Below are 19,586 nucleotides of genomic sequence, written 5' to 3'. Positions count from 1 at the left end.
CACATATTTTATGTTTCTTCAGTAGTTCAGGTTTTCATAATGTGATGTTATATTTGTATCCTACAGTTGAAAATATTTATCAGTGCTTTATTCTGAATATATTTTTCCTGTTTTGTAACATACAGAACTTGCAATTGTTTATTTCCTCTAGTATTGACCGAATAATTGCAAGATTGCCCTACCTAAACTGAAGTGCTACTGCTGACACTTAAGATATATACTGAACTCCACACGGGCTCACTTACCTTACTGAGAAACTGTGGAGTACAGACATACCCTTACACTGTAATCTGTTATGCTTCTCCTGTGAAGCTCAAAAATGTCTTTCCTTGCTTTCAGCTGTTGGCCATGTGATATTGGGTTAGAATAGTAATGGAATTTAAGCTACAATCATGTTCATCACTTCAAGTATGTGTCAGAATCCAGCGGGCTATTTCAAAATCAATCCGAAGACAAGCTGATGATCTGTTCCTTACTCTCTTGTTCAGCTCTTGAGAGTCAATCAATCAATTAAATTACCTAATTAATTGTGCCAATTAATTATGCCAATTAATTATTCTGGACAACAGGTTAATTCATTACTCTCTCTATTTAAGGTACCCTGATAACTATGTTAGTGGCTTCTTCTCATTTAAAATGACCTACTGACTTCTAAACACAGAGTCAGAATTTTACAGCATTACTTTACAGAAAAATTTGGCCAGGGGTGTAGAAACAATCTGAGATACAATTCTATCCTCTAGTAAAACACCAGGGACCTGAGTTTTCCATGGGAAAAAGGGGAGAATCTCTGTTTAAACAACACAAACATTTGTTTATCCATGATGTTCTGAAAACAAGCTGTGGCCTGATTGGCTGAGAAGCAAACAACACAGAAAAAATAAAAGACATCAGAAATTGCACCGCTTGCTGCAAGACACTGTCACGGTTTCAGTAAGTCATGGATAAACACAGATTCCATGTTTTTTTGTGGCAAATGGAAAACTAGGATCCCTGGTAATTATGTCTTTTGAATAGAAAAGCTCTTCTTCCAGGTTCAGTAGCAGAAATAGGATTCCATGCACCAAGCATTTGAAAGAACGAGGAAGTTTCAGGCACATACATCTAGCTTGCCCCATTTCTTCAGCTGCAGGAACAGCTGGGAGCTTCAGACTACCCCTCCCTCTGGCCTTCCCTTCTTTTCCCCATGCAGCAGGGAGGCACCTTGCATGCAGTCACGCAATGGGGGTGCAGAATGAAGTTGGGAGGCTGCACTTGGGTGCACAGTGAAGTGGAGGGTGGGAGAGAAGCATCAGGGAATGTGAAGTACAGTGGGAGGGTGGGGTGAAGTGCTGCAGGGGGAAGGAAGGGGGTTACCTGACTGCACAGAGAAGCGGAGGGGGGGGGTGCGATAAGAGGAAAATCTGTTTAAAAAATGGCAGGAGTGCCTGGGCCTGTGGTGCAGCAGCAGTGGGGCATGGTGCAGCAGGAGGGGCATCTTGGTATGTAGTGTGCCCATGTTGGGGGGGGGGCGGGGAACAGGGACATGCAGCCCCGGGGCTCCACAGTCCCCCCTGATATGGCTCCTGCTACTGCAGCTTCTGGTATTGTGGCCTGAGGAGTGTGCAGCCCTCAGCAACTGAGTACTTGGACAGCCCTGATTTAAAGACTAGAATTACAAGAATGATATTCTTATGTAGGAAGAAACACACAGATGACAAGAAGGAACAGAGAATAACTACGACATTATCTATTTTATGCAGTTTTTTCTTTGTCATGTGTCTGTCTCTTTCCCTTCCATCCTGCACGGCACAGACATGATGAACAATAAGAACAAAGGTGAGGTTCTCCTTGATGGCACCTGGAACAGCTCTACAGCCTCAAGCAATCATGATAGATTTCTGCTTCTTACAGTTTATTACTAAGTTGGCAGAAATAACATGCTGTTCTTGGAGACTGTTACTGAAGTCTGATAGAAAAGGGAACTGAGAGACCTAAATACCTGAATTACCCAGGCAGAGTGACTGAAGCAGCTCTCCAAATTTATTCATAATCTAGCTGAAATTAAAGCAGTTGTTAGTCCTCAGGGATGATAATGATTGTAAGGGGACAGAGATTTTAGAGAATTTGGGAGATAACATGTTTTGTGCATCAGGAGGGTAAAGAGACCTTAAATATATAAAAATGTTTGTATAAGACTCTGGCTGCAGGAACTTCTGAATACTTATTAGTGGCTGAAACCCGCTAGTACAACTCACCTAGTGATGGGTGTCCTGAAAACACCTTGGACTAAAATCAACTGCATCTTCCCTTTCATCTTCCTCTCTCTCTTTCCCTGCTTGTGACACCCTATAACTCACTGTGCATTGAAACATCAGAAAATCATACATCTCAGCTCATAAACTGTACTCCAGTTAAAGTAGCTCAATTCTTATTTTAAATTTAATTATGCAAATAGTTTTCCAGACTTTTACTATGAAGTTTCAGAAAACAGATTCAAATATAACTTGGGCAGAGCAGGGCCAGGGCCACAGACCATAGTTTACATTTATAAACAGATGACCAATATTATTTCATTTGCATTGAAATGAGCTGCAAACATTGATAAATAGAGCAAGAGTTGTCTGGTTAAACTAGCTCCTGAATAACTACTACTGAGACAGCATTCAAAAGTTTTAAACTAACAAACTGCAAACAACAGCTATAAGCTTGGTGTAGGGGATGAATAACTATTTCCCTTTTTCTTCAGTGTGAACAGAACTTTAGCTTGTGACATATCTACAGTCAGGCAGTATTTTCAACTGAGTAAAGAACTATACAGATGTAGCGGAAAATTGAAGAAGTAATACCTTAGATGATTTATAAATATTGCCTGCCCCAGCAAAGAAGAAACCTCTACAGTTGCACTTCCTTCCTTAGTCATACTGTTGCATCTTAACTTATTCCCAACTTCTGTCAGTTTGCTAAATTGCTTCACATCTGTGCATCATATACTATTTTAAACTGATTTACCTCCGCTCTTAATGAGAATGTCAAAGAGATCATCCATCTGCTGACTGTGCGCACTGGAAACCTGTAATAGAAAAAAGGGTTATTTTTTGTCACGCAAACCTTACTCTAAGCTAACTGATGCCAGCTTCTCACAATAATACCCAAACTACTAACTTGGCCTGAAGGCTAGCATGACTAGTAAGAGTTTTTTAACTTACAAAAAGGGAGAGGAAGGGAGGGGATGGCAGGGAAGTATGCAGCCTAGACAACAAAGTGGAGGAACAAGAACTATCAGTGCAAGACACAAAAGTGAATTCTGGAGGGACTATACATATGGTGAAATAGCAATCATGTCTGGAATCAAGGTGTGAAGGGATATGTGTTGCTCAGGAAAGGTAGAAATAAAGGGAAAGGTGCTGGGCTCAGTTTTCTGACTTCTAATTCTTAGTACAAAGCCTGGGCCAGAAATAGTGTGTTGCTGTGGAAAAAGCTGAGGATTAGGAAGCTGGCTGGAAAGGTTTGGTGCTGTAATGCAAGAAAGATGTCTGGCTGTTTCATTTGTCCTGTGCTCTACAAAGCAAATCTTCATATATTCTTGTAAACCAGGGGCGTCAAAGATATGTAGGCCAGATCCAACCTGCAAAGCCCTATTGTTCAGCCCACAATGCTGCCTCAATTTCTCAAAGATTGAAAATTTAATTTGATATTTTCATGCTCATGAAACTTTCTGACAAAACGTTAGGAGGCAGAGTGAATGCAGAAGAGTACAGGAATATATAGGAAGAAATGGGATGGATTGGAATATTGCAGGATGATACACTCAGAGATTAAAAACAATTTCTGTTACAACCTGTAGACCTGTAGGAGTATCACAATAGATTAGGATAGGTTAACGTTTCCCAACCTTTTTCGCCCCACAGCACATTTACTGAAATAAAAAAGCACCATGGGACACAGGACACCGATTGGGGTGGTGGGGGAGAGCGACCAGAGAAACAGAACCTCTCTCAAAAGAAGAGAATAATAGTTTATTTGTTTAGGTTAGTAGACCAAAGCTACAGAGACTCGTAATCTAGTTGAAATTAAGGCAGTTGCTAGGCCTCAGGGAGCATGACGACTGTAAAAATAGTTATGCAGTAACGGTAAATAATATATTAAGTAAATGTTGATAGATAAATATGACTATGTATTACAGTAAAAATACTGATAAAAGCTGTGAATGCCAGGAGGTACACACACAGGGATGTGACTGTCCATCTTGAATCATCCATGACAAAAGTCAGCTTTTTAAAATAAATGGGAGTCATGGATCATTAGTATGAATCTACAGCTTCTTTTAAACTAAAAACTGGAATTTACAGAAACAAATGAAAACAGATCAGCAACAAGGAAGTGTAGAGATAATGAAGTGTGTGTTGGGAAATGGAGACACTTAAAATCAAAACTTCCCAAATGCAAGAAATCAGGAAGAGTGCCAACAATTTCCTAGTTGAACACTGAAATTCTGCTTTCCCATGAGCTGAAAAGTGATTTGTGCCAAAGTGTATGAGGATTTATTTGCATTACATACAACTGGTGTACTACATTCACAAATTGCCGGTTTGGATTTGGTAAAAAATTCTGAAGCAGTAAGGCTTTTCAGTTTGTAGGTGGACTCGTGTGGCAGAAGCTCTCTTAGGATTTTGTAGCAAGGCTTTTAAAACTTCAGCTCTTTATTGCTATGTTCTCTTCTAAGAGTATCAACTTGGATAGATATGAAATGTGGATGCTGTGCTTTTTGGCATGCCAAGCAATATCACAGTTCCCAAAACATGGAGAAAAACAGGTGCAAGTGATCATCATGACAGGAAAGGAGAAGCAGCAGATATCTCTAATTCTCTGTGTGACAGCAGATGGCTGTATACTGCCTCCATATACAGCTTCTAAGCATAAAGGCCTGTCAAGGGACATTTCCCCAAAATCATATTTGTTTAAGTGCAGGTAAGAAAATGAATAGCTGAGGAGCTTATACTGAATTGTCTGCAGAAAGCATGATTTTGGTGACCTGGTGCCCTATTAAACCAAATCAAATGCTTGTGATGGATGCTTATGAAGCGCACAAAACCGATGCAGTTAAGACGACAGCTGTGACCAGAAAACTGACCTGGTTATCATGCCAGGTGGGCTAATGTCATAACTTAAGCCATTTAACATCTAAGTGAACTAGCTACTTTAAATATAAAACTGACAAATCGTTATCACTAAACGGTTTGTGAGTGAAGAAACAGCTGACCTTAACTGGATGAAGATACTCTGCATTTCCTCTTCTCTGTGAATGGATTATTAAAGCATGGGACACTATAAATCAAATTGATGCACTCCTTCTAAAAAGGTTCTCTCTCAAACTAGCATGATAGAACAGAAAATATAGTCTGGGAGATGTAAAGCGAGAGAGGATGACTAGGAGAGATTTGTACTGTTATATTTGTAGTATTTCATAGCAAAAAGCAGGGTATTGTTTTCCTCTTTCTTTAAAAAAAATACGATATTTGCTTTCTCCAATTATAGAAAAACAATCCAAAAAAACTTAGATGTATGTTAAATTTGAAGGTATTTTGCATTCAAAGGAATATGGAATTTAACTTGAAGTACAATGATGGCAAAAAACAGATTGATGTAAGCTGACCTTGAATAAATTTAGCCAAGAAATCGAAATGCTGATCAAAACAATGACAGTGGAACTACTTTCCAGTAGCAGAAAGGGGCCAAGCAGCCTAAAAAGCTTTAAAATGAACTGAGTTGAAGTTATGAACGAGGTTATATACAATGTGGCTGCTTGAGACAGGATGGGACTGGATTTGATTCATTTGAGGAATCCTAGCCACAGAGCCTAATTTGGTGGGTATGAAGTTTATCACAATATAAATTGCTGTGTCACCAGATAGCTCCCTCATATATCCAATTTTGGCTGCAGTAGGGATCATACTTCCTCCACTTGTGTGACAGGAGGGTAGAAAATAGACAAAGTCAAAAACTACCAACAAGGCATTTCTTACAGGGGAAGACTGGGAGAGACAAAGGAAGCTTTGGACAGGAGTGGGGACAGAAGGGGTGGTTAAACTGGCTTCTGTAGTAGGGGAGGCTGGTGTGGCTGTAAAACTGCATTTAGGAAGTTGTTTCTTCTAATAATCTGCAGGCCTGTGTGAAGCAGCAACTACTCGATTCGGCTTCAGACTTGGCTGATTCAGAGGGACAGCGATTTGATTTGCTGATTCGAATCACTGTCCCAGTTAAATTTGGCTGATTTGGATTCAGAGATTTGACCGCCGAATCAGGCCAAATCTCTAAATCAAACAAGTGCCAGCAGCAATGCTGGCGGCGGGGGCATGGTGGCAGGGAGAGGGGTCCCACCACCTGCCCGCTCACCCAGCCCCCCATGTCTGCCCCTCCCAGCCCCAGCATCCCGGCACTTAAAAAGTCCCGCACTCACTGGCAATCGGAGCCTCTGGAGGCTTGTGGCAGAGCCCCCCCCATGCAGTGCAAGGCAGTGGGGATTGGTCCTCTCTGCCTGGCACCTGCAAAGCAGCTGTTGCATCACGCAGGTGCAGCACAGCTCAGCAGGGTGCCGTGGGGCTCCACGCGCAGTCCGGGAGCTGGGGTTACTTGGGCTGGGGGCTGCTTGGGTCTGGGTGACTGCTGGAGCCACACCCCAGCTCGAGGACAGTGCGCGGTGCCCTGCTGAGCCGCGCTGCACCCACACAATGCAACAGCTGTCGCGTGGGTGCCAGGTGTGGGGGGCATTCCCACTGCCCCACACTGTGCAGGAGGGCTCTGCCATGAGCCCCTGATTGCGGCTTCAGCAGCTGCTGAGTGTGGGCCTTTTTAAGTGCTGGGATAATGGGGCTGGGTGGAGCACCCATGGCGGGGAGGCTGGGGGCACTCGGGGAACTGGTGGGGGATGGGGCCAGGTGTGGTTCCCCCCATGGTCCCCTCCCCCTCCCCCTACTTACCAGCATGGAGCCCGGGTCCAGCTCCCTGCGGCGGCGAGCAGGGGCCACCCGAATCTCTGAATCAATCGGAGGCTTCCAATTAGATTCGGACCTTTCAACGGGTCTCCTGTTTCAATTCAGATTTGGAGATTCAGCCCCCGAATCAGGCCAAATCTCCTCCGAACTGAATCAGCTACTGAAGCTTCACACAGCCCTAAATCTGTAACCAAGCTTTATTCTTCAAGTAAAATTAATGGTAAGCTTTGCAGAGTTGCAAATTTGATCTGTTATGCCCACATCTCTTATATGACACCCAAAGAGAGAAACTGTAAACTCTAATGCTAATACTTTAGATGAAATTTTAAAAAAGGGCACATTTAAGCTGCAGTGGGAGTCTGAAGAGTCAGAACTAGACTGCAAGATAGGCTGCTGGACTATCAGTTTCCACCTTTCAGGAGAAAATCTGAAATACTGAGTCCATGTATATACATTGTTTCTCCTGGGAGAGTTACTTCTCCCCCAGGAGAAACCACAAATGTACAGATGCTCAGGATTTTTCACCCAGAGAGCTGCTTGAGTAGAAAAACAACTGGGGAACAACCAAGGTTAAATTGCTCCCAGGAGAGTTTCTCTTGGGAAAATGAACATCTGTACATGTTGTCTTCTGACAGAACCCACAGCACAATTCTCCAGCATCCCAGGGTGCTTTGCTCCTCCCTCCCCTCCTCAGTCCTAAGACAGTGCATCACTTGCTGGACTCCGCTGCTTCCACCAAGCAGGGGATGGAACCCCCACCACAATTCTCTGTCCCTGCATGGAGACGCAGGCAATCTCGGTCAGCCAGTTGGGACTGCCTTGTGCACCACTGCTGTTCTGTCTCTGGGCAGGCTGAAGGAGCCTGCAGAGCATGCTGAGATGTGTGCACAGGGGCCACCGGGCTTTGCAGTATCAGCACTACAAACTCTTTAGTCTTCAAAGGCTCAGCATTTGAATGTCTGTGCAGATGTTCCTAGGTAAGTTTTTCTCCTAGAAGAACAAACCTGGGAGAATTCGCTCAGATTAACTGAAAAGAGCCTAAATCTGCACCCTAAGTATGTGCTTAGAGACTCAAGAATGATGGGCAGTTTCCAGACTTGTTTAGACTCAAGTCGTAACACTCCTAGGAATGCAGCAGTTGGGTCCCTGAGAGCAATCTGGTGAGTACCCAGTAGGGAACATGTTGCCAGATAACTACCTCAAGAAGCCTAAAAGTATTGCGTTAGCATAAGCCTGAATTAGGACCTTTTTTTTAAAAAAAGTTTTAGAACTAGCTCAATTTATTTTGTAGTTTAAATCTTTTATTTCTCTTTTCTTCTATGGTCCTTAACAGGATCCAAACTTGGGACACAAATAGAAACACAATGAGATTTAGGTTGCTAAACACTTATATTCTGGCCATTGAGGTGGGATGCATAAAGCAATTGGAAACAATTGTCATAAAAATCCTGAAAGGCAAGGATCAACATTTGGTTTTTGTTCAAAAGTTACTATGAAACACAGGAAAAACAGAAAGTTCCACAACATCTTGCCTTGGCTTTTTCTCACTGTCAACATGACTCATGTTCTGGTAGTATCTGAAGGCCCAGTTTCCAGTATTTCTACTATATAACCTTGGAAGTACAAAGAGATGGAAACGTATGTCTTAGACTTCCTTGAAGATTAGTTATTTTCAGTTTATTAAGGGTCAGATTTAAGCATCTGGACTCTGAGGAGTTGAAGCCATGCCATGTCACTTAATGGATTTTATTACTAGACTAGCCAATTGCCTGTCAAGAATGATGGGGGGTGGGGTGGGGAGGAGAGAGGGCAGGGATGGAGTGCTGCCACCTAATGCCCCATGTTGCCACTGTTCTGCCTCTTGCAGGGAGCAGTTGGAGGAGCCGAAGCCAGCAGCGCCCACCCTCTGGTCCTCAGTGCAGGTTTGGAATCATGGTGGTGCCCCCCGTGCTTGGAGCACTCTGATTGGCTGTTTCCATCAGTCAATCAGAGTATGAATAAAACATTAGACAGACAGACTTAGGCTTTTATATTAGAATTGTCAGATCTAGGCATCATTTAAGAAATGACTGAGGTTCTTAAATTTCAAACTATTATTAATACTGGTAAACAGCCAACTTTTTTCTGAGTGGCAATAACCTTACATAAAGAATAAAATCAGTTTAACAGAAAAAAGAGAGCTTTCAAAGTTAGGATTATGAGTTATCAAACTGTTAGTAGCAGTTGAATGCATACAGAGAAATCCTGGCACCAAGAGACCAAGTAATTATAACACTGTGATAAACAACTTTAATTCTGTGGAAAAAACACAGCTACCTATCAGGCAACTAAGAGAAAACTACCTCTCGATGAGATGCTTGCATGTTGCGGGTCTGTTTTATGGCCTCTTCGTAACGTGGAGGGTCTTTTGTCTTGGTTACTGGCCTGTTGAACAGAGTGTGTTGTACGATGTACGGTTGGGGTTGAGATGGTGAGCCAGGCTGTATGAAATAGCAATATAACATACAAATTAAATCTGTGACATTCAATTTACTAGAGGTACCAGTCTTACATTTATCCAATCTTATTAACTATTAATCACCAGCAGATACACTATCATCTAGTTGTAAAATATAATACCTATTGACATGCAAAATACTTTCCCCTCATCTTAGAGTGATATACAATGATTGTAATATAATAATGAATATTTTGAATTAAAATGAAAGTGGGATCTGACAAGCACAAGTGAATTAGACTTACCTTATTATGAACAGTGGGTCCATTTTGAACAGAAGGAACCTGATTGTTCCCAGTGTGAAGAGCAGTATTCCCCTTATTGATAAAAGGTTGTGATAGCGTTGTAACAGGTGGATTTTGATAGGAAAATACTGTATTGGATGTAGTAGGTGTAAAAACCTGTAAGAATTGATATTCTGTCAATAGCCCATCTAATTTTACATTAAGCTGGTTAAATGGCATTAAATCTTACTGTCCCATTTTCTTCTCCCTTTTTTAGCCTCTCTCCATTTAACTTCCATCAAGGGAGAAAATTACTGTAGTCCTTAGGTCTATAGTAATTTTCAGTATATACCTACTCCTGGAGAGACAAATCTTACTGTGTGACATTGAGCTTTTCCACCTTAAATTTATAAAACTGCTTCAGTCTGACAAATGACTTTTGTCAATTATATGCTAGAGACATAGCCTAAAAACCTGTGGGTACCCTTTTTAGGGGAGCACATGAGCCATCAGACTTTCTGAGAAGAATATCCTGTCTGACACACAAGAATAGAATTATGTTCTTCTGAAGACAAAGCATTTTAAACATGCATAATATCTCCACCTTGTGGACAACAAAATAAAATATGGTGCATGAATTTATGTCCTCAATTCTAAATTGGGCCTAAGAGAAAGCTTCAGTGTAACTCAGCCATTCATGATGCACTTTCAAGGAAAAAGGGAAGAGGGATCTAGACTTCCCCTTTGTAAATCTGGATTGTCGAACTACATAAAGCCAGAAAGTTAGTCTCTGTACTTTTAAGATGAAGTCCTTATTTCAGAAAAATCCTAAGAAATGAAAACCTGGGAATGACACTTCCCCCTTCATTAAATATATCTGCTATCATATATGAAACAGCTAGCAGTAATATAACACTTTTCATTCATTTGATCTTGAACCCTTTTAGTAAAGTAAGTATTAGTCCCATTTTGTCATATGAAGAAGCTGCAGTACAGAGACATTAAAGGTACCTGTAGACATGTGGGGATGGTGCTCCAGAGTGCTGTAATTACAGCACATTGGAGCAGACTTGATTAATCAGTCATGTGATTAATTAGCGCGCTCCAGCAGCCTCCATGTCTCATGTATTCAGCATCCCTGCACTTCAAAACGGTGGCAGGGACACTAACTAAAACTCATCAAATGAGCTTTAGTCAAAGCACCCCCGCCACCATTTAAGTGTGGGACACTGAATACACAAGGTGCTGTGGCTCTTGGAGCCACTCTAATTAAAGTGTCCTTCTCCTCAGCCCCGGAGCATGTGTAAAGACGCCTTAAGTGACTTACCTCTAGCACAACCAGGAAGAACATCCTTTCTGTTAAACTATAGCATCTCATTTAAAAGGGTAATATTTGTTAACGGTGCACACAGGTTACCATGCATGGCATGGTAGAGATTCTATGAAGTAACATAAATTACAGCATACCCTATTTCAACACATCTCACTGCTTTTCACAAACCTTTCTGATTTGCTGGACTTGACTGAGCACATGCTGTGTGACAGAATTCTGTTTAGATTGCGAAGTATGTATTTGTGGGGCTGTCTGGGCCAGACCAGTGGATGAAACAGGAGCAGTTATTTGTGATGGCACCTGAATTCTTGCTTGTGATTGAGCCTGAATAATGAAAATAAAGTCATGTGTTACAGAAAAAAATTTCTATAATATACTTCAGTATAGATTCTGCAATACAGATACAGCAGATATCACCCCAGAATGATATTAACAGGAATTTTTACACAAGACACAGGAAGTAATTATTTCGCTCAATTAGGTGCTGCTGAGGCTTCACTTGGGAATATCCAGTTTTGGGCACCATACTGTAGGAAGGAAGCAGACAAACTGAAGAGATTCCAGGTTTAGAAAACATGACCTGGAGCAAGGGGGTCAACTCACCTGCCCCCATGGATCAGATCCAGTATGCAGGACTTCTTGCAGGTGGGCGACCCACCTCTAGTGGAGAAGCAAAGGCCTAGGCTTGCTCCCTGTTTTCCACTGGTGTTGATTTTAGTCCTCAAAGGCAACTAAAGACTCTGGTGGCATGCAAGGAGGTGGGAGGGGGCAAGCAGCAGTGACATTCACTTGGTGGGTTCTGAGAAGCCCTGTGAGCTGCATGCAGCCTGTGGGCCACCAGTTGAGAGAGAGGTTACCTAGAGGGAAAGGTTGAAGGAACTGGATTGTTTAACTACAGAAGAGAAGACCGAGGGGGCAACATAACTTTTTCAGTATGTAAAAGACTTTTTGTAAAGAGAATTAGTGTTCTACATGGCCACTTGAAAAGGGCAAGAGGGACATAAGCTCAATTGTCAGGAAAGATGATTTAGGCTGGATATTGGGGCAGGGTGGTGGGGAGGTGAAAGTGTGGAAACCTGAACTGTTACAGAGCAATGAAACACTGCAGTAAATTACTTCACTGGAGGTTTCTAACAACAAGTTAGAAATATATCAGTCAGACTTAGTTTAGGAATACTTGGTCCTGCCTCAACACAGAGGATTAGACAAGCTGACTGAGTTCCCTCCTAGCTCTATATTTCTGATTGTGTAATTATCAGATAAACAATTATTCTTGGTATTATTAACACAAAATCAGTTGGGAAATCACATTTACTGATCAACCACTGTCTCACTTCCAATTCCACAGGAGCTCTACAGTTTCTTGTTTGAGCATTTAAAAATGAGTCTCTGTATACATTTTAAAGGTGGGTATATCTCAAAATAAATTGCTGGGCTTGGGGGATGCATACTCTACTCCAGAAGAGTGTGAACAGGGCATATGTGTATGCAGTCTCTTCACCAAACCTTGCTTAAACAGCAAATGAAACATACACAATACCTAGTTGAAATCCCCTCTCCATACACCTGCTTCTTGTGTGTTTCTCTTGCTGCTCAAACTTTAATGTATAATAGTATATTACACACGCAATGCCAAAATGACATGTAAACAACTTTTCTATGCTGAGGCTTGACTTTTTTATTCCCTATTCCAATTTTCATGGGTTTCCTTCATAAACCATTTAATTACTGCACAGCTTTGAATGTATAATTGTGTAAGTACGGTATTTAGGAATTCATCAACTTTCCTCTTCCTAGTCTATAAGCTTGTTGTATCCTGGCAAACGTCAGTGAATTCACTACTACATAATGTGCATCAGAATGACTCAACTACTCCATACTGCAGGAAGTGATATATTCATATGATCCCATGTGTAAGTTGGACATTACTTCTAGGACAGGGCTTTAAAATTCTGTTGGCTATTCACTTACAGCAAGCAGAAACTCTTCTCAAGTAAGTGAGGCTGAGGGTTGCCAGAGGGAAGCAGTAACGGTACCAATAGTGTGTAACAGTACAGATAGGGTACTGGATTTACTGCTTTTCCTGAGGGCAAGGGAACATGAGAAGAGTGGCCCAAGTAGAAAAGAGCCATACTTCTGTGCAGTCAAGGGTCCTTACAAAGAGGGAGGCACCCTTTGCTTCCCAAAAATATTAGCTGGCAGGCAAGAGCCATATATGGAGGGCTGCAGAACTGAACAATTATGGGGGGCATATAGTGCTTGAACACAGAAGTCATTTAACTTGGGCTAAAGAGAGCCAACACTGGTTAATTGGAAGACAAGTGGATTTTGCTTTAAGGGGATATCATAATTCCTCCCCACCTTTTTTTTAAATAAATGAAGGAATAACACATTAGTTGTATGGTGATGGGTCAGATAGGACAAGGATGTGACACTATAAATTAAAGCTGTGCATAGGAAGTATAGCTAACTGCAGATGCTCTACATTTGGATAGGTGTGTGTCAGGACATTTTTCTAAGCCTTATTTGAATATTTTTGCTAGAGTGCTCAAAAAAGATTTTCTAACAAGAATCCAAGGACCAGAAAAGAAACTAGAAAAAGATTAAAGACCAGAAAGTGACTTTTTTTTGCCTAATGCACCGATGACCCAAGTCAGTAATTTTACACAGGTCTTATAAACAGTACACTTCTATTGTATATGAAAAAATGAGAGAGAGAATGAGAGAGCAAGCACGAGCACACATACATGCTAATTTTGCTTACTACTGTCAAAGATACTGAATGATTTAAGTTCAAGAAACATCATACCTGTAGCTTTATATTTCCTACTGGGAGCTGTACTGGAGTTGAAGAATTCGGTCCCTGGATAGACAATGGAAGTAGCAGCTGTGCTGTTCCTTGAGTAGTCAGTAAAGCTTGAGGCTGGGCAACAACTGCAGTTTGTGGCTGTTGCTGAGAACTCACATAAAATTGAGAGATGACATTCTGTGGTTCAGCTTTGGCAACAGGCACCTCTTGCTTGATGATAACAGCCTTTTTGGCAACTAGGCTCTGACTACTAGTAGACATTGGCTGTCCTAAAGAATGGTTGGCTATAGATGCTGACTGATTTCCATTAGAGCAGTCAGGGAGAGCATTTTCATCTTTGACAGCAGCACTGCATTGTTTCTGATCCAAAGCAGTTACAGAGTTACTAGACGATTGGGCCTGCTGCTGCCCCCGTTTCTCAACCTCAAGTTGCATTTTTAGTTCTTCCACAAGTTTCTGCTCCTGTTCCAGTTTTCTTTTGAGCTCTTCAATCTGCTTCTCTTTTTCTTGAAGCTTGCGGTCCTTTTCTGCTGCATCAAACTCCATGCTTGACATGCTTCCACTGGCATGACTTGCACTGTCTTCATTCGTAGTGACTCTTAGAGGTGAGGTATTTAAGAACTGGGATGGTGACATCATGGTCATCATTTCTGTAAAACTATCTGTCATATTAGTATCATCTGTGCTTAGATTGGATTGCTCTGAAGGAGATGGGGATATGGGCAAAGGGGAGCTAGTGCTTTCAGTATGTGCTGCTTTGCAGCCCATTGCAGTAGATGTTTTTTCTGTAGGAAAGCTGGACATAGAACTAACAACTGCTTTATTTAGTGTTGAAATGGGGAATCCCACTGTCACCTCCCCAGCAGAAGTTGCTGTTGTAGTAGTGTTACTAGTAGTGACTCCATTGTTGTTAAGATCTTGATAAGGTTTCAGACGCTCTATAAGATCTGTTTTAGTTCCAGATACAGGTAATCCCCTTAACTTCAACTCCATCTTCAGTTCAGCAACCTGAAAATAGAAGTTACATTATTAAAACTTGTTACTTAAGGCCGGGTTTTGTTTGTATTACATTTTGCTAAAGCATTTCTTTCTCAGTATATTCATGTTTCATTAGTCACAGGTCTTTTATATAAAAAGATTTCTTATAACAGTATTTCTTCTTCAACTACTCCCTTAAATTTGGTGGGTGGACAAACACTAATATTAGTACTATTAAACTGTACAATACTGGATAAACCTCATATGATAGTGTAGGTTCACTGTATGCTATACACACAAAATGGCTCTACATTTGGATTGAATAAGTCTGTAACAAAAACTTAGAGTATGTAACGGTTCAGATTAAAGCACTGGGTAAAAGTGTATATTTTGGAGTCATTTCTTTATGCCAGCATGACACAAATTCTGGTACCTTCTGTATCAGGAATGTATCAAGTAGATTGATGACTCAATATGCTAATAACAGCTTTTAGATCCTGCCTTCAGCTAGGTATTGACAAAATGTTACTAATTTCAGGTAGGAATAGTCATCAAAAAGTGGCCAAAGCTCTTTTAGCTCTAACAGAAGGAGCTTAGCTTGGCTAACTCAATATCTATTTGTACAACTGAAAATACTTTAAGAGTTGTTTGTTCCTTAACTCTTATAAGCAGAAGTCACAACGTCTAGAGATCTGAGACAGATATCTGAATGATTTTTTCTTTAATGGTAGTTCTGGACCAGATCAGGGTGGTGGAGAACACACTGTCATGCAGACTTGGAATGGCCAACAGTGGGTCCATAAATGCCACATGAAGGCTGTCACTTTTCTTATGTGAGGAGCTAGCCTCCATTCCTTTAGTGTTGGCCATGGACATAAGGGGCATCTACACATGTGCTCCGGGGTGGAGGGGGGTGCTTTAATTAGAGCGGCTCCAAGAGTTGCTCTAATTAAAGTGCCCACAGCATCACATGTATTCAGTATCCCCCACTTCAAAATTGCAGCATGAGTGCTTGAGCTAAAGCTGATTCGATAAGCTTTAGTTCAAGCATCCGCACCACCACCCTGAAGTGCAGGAACACTTGATAGATGTGACATGGAGGCTGCTGGAGCAATTAGTCTGGCATGAGTATAGGTGCCCAAGAGGCCAAACCGCTCTAGAACTGTAGTGGCAGCAAAGTTATCAGGGAGGGTCAGGTACTACATGGCTGGGGCCTCAGAGTTGGAAGGATCCAGGGCTCCCCCTACTGTTGAAGCCCTGCTTGGACTGGCTTTAAGGAGACCATGCAAGGATGGGACTCCCAAGCAAGTGCTCCCTAGGAGGAATCCACAGCACAAGAAGCTCATGTCTCCAATCAGTTCTTTCTAGTGTGGCCAAGAGTCTTATGTATATGCCATGTGGTTTTTGCAGGCTGCGGTAATCTTAATGGTCACAGCCAGGTTCCTTGTTATGAAAGGATGCAATATATGTAAAAACTTGTATTTTTCTGTTCACCTTCAAGAGATGCACGTAAAGTTCTCACCATTTATTTTATCAGATCTGGTGAAACTTTAATCACATTTGAGGCCATGGTGGGCAGAATCTCAGCTTTGTTAAGAGAGGATGCAGTAATTACAGTAAGGATTGAATATTCTTTTCCTAATGCACGTTTTCCCCCGTCCTTCTCCTCCTACGTACTTGTAGGCAAAACCAGGTGGCTCACGTGAGGTGGCTTCCTCTGTCTCTTTTAGGAACAATCTAGCCTTAGAAACAGTAGACAGAGCAGGCCCCTGAAATAAGGTGGTATCTCCCATTGCATCTATCAAGACCATAGCTAGTAAAACGTGTAAGTAGTGTGGCAGAGGATTTGAAAATTTAGTCTTTATGAAGCTGAGATCTCTTTTTACTACCCCTCATGGATCCCTTTTAAGAATCTGTCCTTGGCTTCCAATGAGGTACACAGAGTGGGGATGTTGGATATTTGGGAGACAGTTCTCTGCCAAGCTTACCACGAGAGGAAGAAAAGGCATAACTATCTAAAGGAGATATAATCCTCTCAGCTGTAGCCTTTGTATACCAGAGAAGAGTACATATCTCCAGCAACTGCAGTGGTTTGGCAATTGCCTCTCCTAATTTGCCAAATAGAAGGTATTAGAAAAGTTCTGGTGTCGTGATGGCTTATATGCAACTAATGGGTAACATGCAGTTAGTATCAACATGGACTCAACATGGAAGTATCAACATGAAAGATACTGGGATTACCAGAAGCAATCCGGGTTGAGGATCTCTGTCCAAAAGCAGCCTCAGGATGGATATATACTAAGATATTTGAAATCAAAGCTCCAGCAGGGCACTGGTCAAGATCAAATGACACGATACCACACTTTTCTGGAGCTTGAGGAAGCTTGACTGACTTGCATAGGAAGCTACATTTTTTCCTCTTTCTCACTCTCCAAGAACACTTGTGGAGTCACAGACAGGCACTTGTCTGGTACAGGTCCTTTAATGGACAATGAAGTGGTACTGGCCACCAATAAAGAGGTTTACGAACAACCAATCTTAGATTTGCTCCTCTGTGACTTGGCTTCTGTCATTCTAGGAATGCTATACTGGTTATATATGTGTATGTAAGGGTAAAATCAAAGTAACACACTTACAGATCTTATTTGTTAATGCACAACAGGAAACAAAGTCTACACCATAGGTATAAATTGATATGGAAGAAGTTCACCCCACTGCTACAGGTCATAAGAAGGACCCAAGGGACAACTGGGCCTTCTCTGCTCCCTAGAGCCTTTGGTGAGAAGCACAATAGCATTTGGGATGCAGCCAACAGTCACAAACATCTGACTTAAAGAATCTAATTCTGATGCATAGCACCAGGAGAATTTACATGGATAATTGCTTCAATGTGAAAAATATTTTATTGTTTAAATGTTTTACCATTTTTTTTCAGTGGCTTTCACAAGAACATCCCATATGCATTCTAATCTGCATATTAGTTTTAAAGCCTCCCAGGGCTGGATCCTGCCTAGCCCACATGTAAATGATATGGTAGTAAAAACACTCACAGCAGGTCTTTCCACAGGACTGGAACTGCACTAGAAATAAGTATTTAAAAATACTATTGTGGGCAGAAGAGCAGAATACTGGTACATTACAGCAGGAATGGATAAGAACTTTTCTGACCACTGCAAACTGCATACGTAAGCATTTAGCATTTCCAACTTCAAAGTTAAGTCTAAGTTGCATGTCCTATAATTGTTTCATATGAAGATATTAGCTCTGAAATCAGTAAATTCTTGACACAAAAATCTAATCTCAGAAACCTTTTTTCCCCTGCTTTCCATTAAGAAACTATTGGATTAAGAAATATAAACTGCAGATCAGCAATCCACTAGATGTCTCTGCTCCCCCACACAAGAGCATTTACACAGTAGCTACAGAAACTAAAAGCTTGAGGTGCTTAATCTATTTTCAGTGTCCCAGGCCCCCTCCACATGTGCAGGTAAGGGTGTGATTGGATCTACTGCACGATCCATACAGTTGTGCCTGTCATGCCACGCTGAAAGCCCTGCAACTGACAGGGCTCTTGGCCCTAGCTACACCTCACATGCAGCTGGAACTGAGGGACGCTAAAACTGTGTGAGGAGTAGCTGTGGCTGAGCACCCCGCCATTTGTGGGGTCTCTTAGTCATGGCTGTGAGGCGCAGCCAGGGCTGAGAGCCTCATGTGGGCTGGCAGTTTTATGCCCCCCTGAGCCCTGGGGATCATGGCAGCTGTGATCCTGAAGGCTTAGGGGTTTCATCCTGGGGCTCCCAGCTGCAGGGGCCACACACAGCCAGATCCAAGAGATCCCACAACTGATGGGGCTCCTGGTCCTGGCTGCACCTCAGCATCACCCAGGACAGAGACCCCACAACTGACAGAGCTTCTGGTCCCAAATGTGTCCTGGGCCAAGAGCACCATGTGGGCCAGGGGTTTCATGGTCCCCCCAAGCCTTGGGGATCATGACAGCCACAGTTCCCAGGGCTTGGGGGTTTAATGCTCCCCTGCGGGTTGGGAGCCCTGTCAGCTGATGGGGCTCCCAGCCACAGGGGAGACCCTGCTACACATGTAAAATAAAGCGTGAAAGCAACCAGCTATAAAGTTAGTACACATTTTTGAGATCTAACTTTATAGCTGGTTGGAGCTTTTTATTGTGTGATGGCTACTTTGCATCGCTTCTCGGCCTCTTGAAGGATCAGATCAAGTGTAGTACCGACCAGGAGGCCGAGAAGATTGTGATAGTGGACGTCACCATCCCCTTCGAGAACCGGCGCCAAGCCTTCACCGATGCCCGGGCTCAGAAGCGGGAGAAGTACGCCCCGCTGGCCGACACGTGAGGGGCCGCAGCTACGACGTGACAGTGGACGCGCTCATCGTGGGGACACTCGGAGCCTGGGACCCCAGCAACGAGAGCGTCCTCCGTGCCTGCCGCGTCTCCTGCCGCTACGCCAAGCTGATGCGCTACCTCATGGTGTCCGACACCATCTGCTGGTCCCGCGACATCTATGTGGAGCACATCACGGGCCACTGCCAGTACACCGACCCCGCCAGACGAGCCGCCGCCGGACCGGACCCGGAGGACGCTGCCGCCTGAACCGCCCCCCCCGACAGGATCCTTCCCCCACGGACGACCCCGCTCCACCCGAAAAGGACCCCCGCGATCGGACTTTATGGACTGAGACGCTTCCTCCGAGCCACTTTCTCCACCATTGTGGACCATGGTAACGGGTTTGTGTGTACCTAT

General features: G+C 42.7%; 1 protein-coding gene across 4 annotated transcripts in view; it reads right to left on the bottom strand.

Moving 5' to 3' along the window:
- The window catches only part of MKL2 (MKL1/myocardin like 2), a 180,338-nt gene that overhangs the window by 8,390 nt on the left and 152,362 nt on the right, over positions 1-19,586 (bottom strand). For 2 of the 4 annotated variants that reach the window (XM_019507428.1, XM_019507425.1), the window contains 5 exons: positions 13,838-14,845; positions 11,197-11,352; positions 9,717-9,872; positions 9,317-9,454; positions 2,992-3,052 (listed from right to left, as the gene is read on the bottom strand). In XM_019507428.1, the coding sequence (XP_019362973.1) occupies positions 2,992-3,052; positions 9,317-9,454; positions 9,717-9,872; positions 11,197-11,352; positions 13,838-14,845 (1,519 nt within the window). Of the gene's footprint in view, positions 1-2,991; positions 3,053-3,970; positions 4,254-9,316; positions 9,455-9,716; positions 9,873-11,196; positions 11,353-13,837; positions 14,846-19,586 lie in introns of those variants that run through there. The other 2 variants (XM_019507427.1, XM_019507426.1) reach the window with 2 other exon arrangements.

The sequence above is a fragment of the Gavialis gangeticus genome, unplaced genomic scaffold (genome assembly GCF_001723915.1).
Source record: "Gavialis gangeticus isolate Ggan-Ray unplaced genomic scaffold, GavGan_comp1, whole genome shotgun sequence".
NCBI lineage: Eukaryota > Metazoa > Chordata > Crocodylia > Gavialidae > Gavialis > Gavialis gangeticus.
Note: the sequence above shows the minus strand (reverse complement) of the source record. Positions and strands in the feature narration are given on the sequence as shown.